The sequence below is a fragment of the Elgaria multicarinata genome, chromosome 1 (assembly GCF_023053635.1).
Source record: "Elgaria multicarinata webbii isolate HBS135686 ecotype San Diego chromosome 1, rElgMul1.1.pri, whole genome shotgun sequence".
Taxonomy (NCBI): Eukaryota; Metazoa; Chordata; class Lepidosauria; order Squamata; family Anguidae; genus Elgaria; species Elgaria multicarinata.
This window is the reverse complement of record NC_086171.1, coordinates 146,988,884-146,995,406: the sequence shown is the minus strand read 5'-3', so window position 1 is coordinate 146,995,406 and position 6,523 is coordinate 146,988,884. Positions and strand designations below refer to the sequence as shown.

At 39.6% G+C, this 6,523-nt stretch overlaps 1 protein-coding gene across 1 annotated transcript; it reads right to left on the bottom strand.

Annotated features, from left to right (window-relative positions):
* Positions 1 to 547: 547 nt before the first annotated feature.
* Positions 548 to 1,741, bottom strand: LOC134404764 (solute carrier family 25 member 3-like). The gene has a single exon (XM_063135692.1). The coding sequence runs from the start codon at positions 1,739 to 1,741 to the stop codon at positions 548 to 550; it is 1,194 nt and encodes a 397-aa protein (XP_062991762.1).
* Positions 1,742 to 6,523: the final 4,782 nt, after the last annotated feature.

Here is a 6,523-nt window from a genome sequence, read left to right as displayed (position 1 = left end):
TAAAAAATTACTGTAATGTAATCCCACTGGCTTTAGGAGTATAACTTTTCAGAGAATGTAGTTTGATGTTATTTCAAACATCAAATCAGATTTAGCTAATGTACTGCAACTTTTTATAGCAGAATTAAGATGGCGTATGATTCTATTAACAACTTGACCAATTGACAATAACTTTCAAAGCATCACAACAGTATTACAAAGACCAACTAATCTAGCAGTTGCTATTAACTGGTTAACCTCAAAATATTTAAAAGCCTATAAAAACTACAAACTACACTATGCATTATGTATTTTTAGCACAATTATTAGCAAAATTAAATTGCAAACTATTATTCTGCTAAATTATATGCATTAATGTTGCATGAAATAGCTATTTCAAGTACAATATTTAATAGGTTGTTGAAGCACTATGCAGGTTAATTTTGTGTTAGACTAAGGCTATAATGAATTTCCATGGTCCACTCATAACCACGTGTAAGGGGACTAGAAATTCTGATAGAACTAGGGCATCCTTGTAACACAGCAGTGTAGGTTGCATACTGTGGGTCTATTTTTGGGAGAGTTTCTTCTTCAAGGAATCAGGCATCTCAGGTGGGGGCGGCCGAGGCAGCTTGAGATAGACCTTAACTGAGTCATAGATGAACCACTGCAGGGCAGTGAGGGTGCCAATCATCAGGATGCGGGTGAAAAGGCCTTTCCAGATGCCATACATGCCCAATCTCTTGAGGACACCTACGGCAGTGCTGCCCTTTTCTTTGTTGAGCACAGACACCACAGAATCAGCTGGGTGCGAAACTATAGCACAGAAGATGCCGGCAATATATCCACCAACAAATGTAACTCCAAGTTGTTCCATCTTGCTGCACTTATCGCGTGGCTTCGGTACAACATATTTATAGATAGCTTCTACAGTTCGTTCAAAGCAGGAAAATTTCATCATAGTATAAGGAATCTGGCGCATCCAGAGTGGAGACACACCCTTATAGAAAGCCCATAGCCCTTCTTCAATGTACATTTTGGGAGCTGCCTCCCTCAGTGTGTTGGCATAACCCTCCTGGGTCTGAATTCGTACCTTGAGTGCTTCCATTGGGGCCAATGCAATGTCAGCAAAGAATTCAGCACTCGCAGAAGCAGCGAGGTAGATGCTGGTTCGCCACAAATAAGCATGTTCAGGACCCAGCAAGTCAGAGTAATATATCTTGAAGAACTCATAGAGACCAAACTTGCCAAGTCCTTGCATGGAATAGCCTATGGCTGTTGGGGCCCATCCCTTGACCAGACCACGTGCCCCCTCCTCTTGCACGGTGAGAGTAAGGCCTTGCACAAGCCCCCGATAGCGTTGAGGTTCCACCTGCATGCGGCACTTCACCACATCCAGTGGCACCACAGCTGTGTGGGTTGCACCACAGCTCAAGACACCACCCAAGGAGCATAGCAGCAGATATGACAGTGACCCATACTCACAACTATACTCCTCATGTTGCTCAGGTATTTTCTCTTTGTTTGTAGAAGCTGCTGACAGGCAGAGGCGATGTTTCTGCAGAGAGGTTGGATAGCTGTCCATGTAAGTCTCTGGGTCCATTTCCCTGCAGTTGTTTGAGGCCTCGCACTGAGAAGGGTACGAGTGGCTGCCATTGCTGTTTTCCTCTGAGCTCCAAGAAGTGGGGCAAAGAACTGTCCAAAGCTGAGACCAGAGGTTGGGGTGGGGATGTGTGCTACACTTGCAGGCCTCCATTTCCATTTTCTCCTGGCTGCTGAGGGATTTGCTCTCAATGCCATGTCTCCTAATGCTCCAGAATGAAAAGGAAGCTGTTCCCCACAACCATGATATGTGCTGAGAAGAGGAGAATCTGATGCTTCTTGTCTCCCCTTTCCAAAAACTGCACTTCCCCTTGTCTCCCAGAGGACAAGGCATATTCAGAGCACAGAAAAGGGCCTAGTTAAGTCTGAAGCTGTTGCTGCTTTCCCAACTGCCAGGACCTCAAAATTCTTCTAACCATAGAGATTCAGCCTAGAGAAGATTAACTCTCCCAGTAGGTAGACTATGTATTATCTATGATTGTAACCAGCCACTCTAGCCCCTTCCAGTGTGCTTTAGAATGCTTTGCTAAAAGCAACAAGGCCAAGAAAGAAAGAAAGAAAGAAAGAAAGAAAGAAAGAAAGAAAGAAAGAAAGAAAGCAAGCAAGCAAGCAAGCAAGCAAGCAAGCAAGCAGGCAGGCAGGCAGGCCGGCCTGGAATGAAAGTCAGAGGAGACTATTAAATCCATGAAAGATTAAGGATTGGTAGTGTTTATGTTGCCACAAGGACAAAACACATATTAATAAACTAGGGTGACCATATGAAAAGGAGGACAGGGCTCCTGTATCTTTAATAATTGCATATAAAAGGGAATTTCAGCAGGTATCATTTGTATATATGGAGAACCTGGTGAAACCGCCCAGAGAGCTCCAGCTATTGGGCGGTATAGAAATGTAATAAATAAATAAATAAATAAATAAATAAATAAATAAATTCCCTCTTCATCACAACAGTTAAAGCTGCAGGAGCTATACTTGAGTGACCAGGTTTAAAAGAGGGCAGGGCACCTGCAGCTTTTACTGTTGTGATGAAGAGGAAATTTCACCAGGTTCTCCATATATACAAATGACACCTGCTGAAATTTCCTTTTCAATACAACTGTTAAAGGTACAGGAGTCCTGTCCTCCTTTTCATATGGTCACCCTAAATAAACTCTAACCCCTTTGTCAAACAAGTAGGAAACACATGTCCAGTTTCAAAGTGATAATCAATATAAATGTGCAGTTATCTTATGTATCAGTGGCTGGCCGTTTCCTCATTCCACTAGAAGAAATAATAAACATGCACACATGCTAGAAAGCCTCAGAAATTAAAGGTTTAATAGGCCATGGTTATCAGATAGTTATCATTCTGATCTTGGAAGCAGGGGATTGGATACAAATTAAATTAATAACTATGAATTAGTGATTATTACTGTTGAAAAAAGGCTATGTTTGTGAGACTACATTAAAAGAAACAGTGCTGGACAAAAAGGAAGCATAATGGGAGAGAATTACAGGATACGAGAGGTTCAGAGTGAAAGCTATATTCAGAGTAGTAGTGGTGGTTGGAATGACTTGTATGAGAAAAGGGTTACCAGCCACATATATTGCTTTTAAAATAAATAAATAAATAAATAAATAAATAAATAAATAAATAAAATATTATGCCTGGCCATTAGATTTCTGTTTCCAAACCTGTCTGCATTGTTGGGGATGACCCTTCAGTGTGCAGCTAGTTAGCATTGGCCCTGTCCTTAGGCAGGGAGAAGGAAGATCTCTCTCTCGGATATTTAACCAACGGAGATAAATAAAACTCAAAAACAGGCAAAAAAATAACAATGCATCATTAAAACACAATCACTAGACAAATAGCACCATGAAAAAGAAATAACACAAGGAGCTCAAACTAACAATCAGTAAATTTTGTTTGTTCATTTTGGGTCCGTGTGCATGCTGCTTTTAGTCTGGTAACTGTTTTAATGATGGATAATCAGTCTGACTGAGCTACTGCTCACCTTATCATTTTTCTTTGAATGTGGGAGCTTTTGTTTACGGATTGCCTCCTAAGTACATTGTAGGGATGGAGTGGGGGGGTTACATTTAAGTGCAAGACCTGACACCTGACATCTTAAGACACTCCTGTAAGGCAGAAATTGATGTGTTTGTATTAATGATGCAATATATAGAATAATCCAGGAATGCATTCTCTAAGGCTACCAGAAGGGGGTGATAAGAATTTACTGTACATTGTTTTGTTGTTGTTACAAAGATAAAATGGTGCCCACCTGTTTATGAGACAGGTGTAACAAATGCCTTGGCTGTGCTCCTGGCCCTCAAGACTCAACCACTGGATTCTGGACAATTGTCTCTACGCTGCCAGAAGATAATAAAAGCCAAGAATCACAGATATCAAGAAAGGAACTGTCACAACAAATTTAGGCACTTGTTCCAGATGTAACCATTTCCCCTTCTTCTCAGGCTAAATATGTTCTGCTGTTATTGCTAGTCCTACTCTCAATTGCATCTTTATCTGTTCTCCATCTTTAAAGCAGCCCTTGAAATCCTTAAGAACAGGCCACCTTAATGCTTTTCATTTAAGGTAACTTGCATCCACTGTATTTCTGCCTCCACCTCCTTCTTGATGCAATTTTTTATTCCCTTATTTTTAACAGGCATGAAGGAAACAAAATCTAAGTTTAAAAGCTTTTCAGACATATATGATGGGTGTTAGATGACCACATAAGATGGTTGACAGCTATCTGGCTCTTCCATTTCCCCATACCACTATGTAAAAAACAAGCAAACTGATGCCTTAAAAAAATGCCTAACAGGAACAGTGCCTGACAGTAGGCCTGATTTTAAAGCAGATTGTTTGTCCTGCTGAAAGCAGCAGAAAGCTGGAGAAGGCAATGCCCAGAGGAGGCACTACTGTGTAGGTCAAGTTCTTCAACAGTACAACCCTTTAGCAGAAGATGACCTTTGGGAAACAGTTGGATCTAACAACTCCTGAGCAGCAGTTTCTGACATGACTTTCTATCTTTCGATGGTATTAGAACTGGAGACAGTTAAACTAATTGTCTAATTCATGATCCAGATCTGCTTCTTTTCCCTAAAATGTTCAAGGTATATTATAGGATCAATTTCCTTCACAAGAGAAAGTCCTAGATTCTTGTACATTCCAGAATGATAGCTATATCAGTGTGTAACAGTGTAAATGACAAAATTATGCTGGCACTTCAAAGGTTAGCTGGTTTATTGGTGCATGAAGTTTTATGGGTATCATTATCAGGAAATATTTTGCAGGCAGCAATAAAATAAAAACTCAGCAAGTCAATTTAGCCTTTAAGGTGTCAGAGAACTAGAAAGGTGGGGTGCAATCCTATGCATATTTAGGCAGAAAGAAGTCCTACAACTCCCAGCATTCCCCAGCCAGTATGTAAACACACATTTGTAGCCCCTGGCCAGTCAATAGGACATAAAGCTTTCCTTCCTTACAATATGCCCTGGTAGTTAACTTCATAAATTAACCAACCTATAGTCTTCTTGAAAAGATTAGGACTAGCCATAAAGCTGTAATTTATAGACATAATTTTTGAGACATTATACCCTTATGCTATGAACCACATTTTTTTGCAACTTGGAAGTATTTTTTATCACGCAAAAATTGTTGTTGGAATTTGCCCAGTGCAATAGAAATCTGTCTTTATATTTAACAACTTCCAGGTTGGATTATTATAATGCATTATATATGGAGCTGTCCTGGAAAATGGTTTCAATTAGAACTTAATATGGCTGCATGAATTTTGGATATTTTAAGTAGATTGAGCTGTGGTACATCAGTTCTGAAGAAAATACGGTTGATACTGAGCCCAACTCAAGGTGCAGGTGGGTAGCTTTAAAGCCCTAAACAGCCTGGAGTCCAAATATCTGAAAGAGTGCTTCTTCCCATATCAACCTGTCCATATACTAAGATTGTTTGAGGAGGTCCTTCTTTGGATTCCATCTGTATGAGAAGTGCATTATGTATGTACAAAAGAGAGGACCTTATTTGTGATGGCACCCTAACTTTGGAATGCCCTCCCAAGGGAGGTATACCTGGCACCAACACTGTATTCCTTTCAGTGCCAGGTTCAAATCTTTTTATTTGCCCAAATATTTCAGATTATTATATTTTCACTGGCTGAATAGCTTCATTCCATTCAGTGTATTGTATTGTAGTTTAATGTTTGATGTTGTTTTAACATTGTATTGATTTCAATATATCCTGAAATCCATTTTTAGTGGAAAGCAGTTTATATACTCTTGAAATAAATCATAAATATGAAGTCTTATAGCCAGTCAGCATCTGCATGTCCATTACATGCATACTGAACATTTGAAGAAGAGCGGAATCATGCCTGTTGGCTCTGCCTCCAATTTCCACATGTTCAGTGGAAGTGTGAAATGGGTCTGAATGTGTACAGCCATGACTCTTTGTGATCAGGACCCCCAATTGCATAGAAGAACTGTACCTAAATGGAGCTCCTTTCATACTATGAAAGTTAGTGGTGGGACCACCACCCCTTCCACACATGCAGTATAAATGTGGAAGGAAGGTGGGAAAGAGACAAATGTTCAATAATCAAGTGATGCATATGCATGTGTAAACCAGACTTTATTTATAAAATAAATAAATTATAAAATAAAAAATATCATTTGCTTTTTTAAATTCATGCTGTCCTATGGGCACCTCTTCTCCTTTTTCCCAGGGTGACCCAATTCTGCCAAAGCGATAAAAGCTCCTTTATATTTAATGATTTGGGACAATTAACAGTGTGTATGCATGTGTGTGTGTGTGTGAGAGAGAGAGGTGCAAGTGCATGTTTTTAGACAAGGTGGGATAGAAATTTAATAAATAATACATAGAAAATAATCCTCTCATACTAGTTAAAGCACTAATGAAATTTGAAGTAAAGGGAAAATA

Excerpts from the sequence above, each read along its gene's own strand:
- LOC134404764 (XM_063135692.1), bottom strand. The coding sequence starts at position 1,741 with ATGGAAATGGAGGCCTGCAAGTGTAGCACACATCCCCACCCCAACCTC.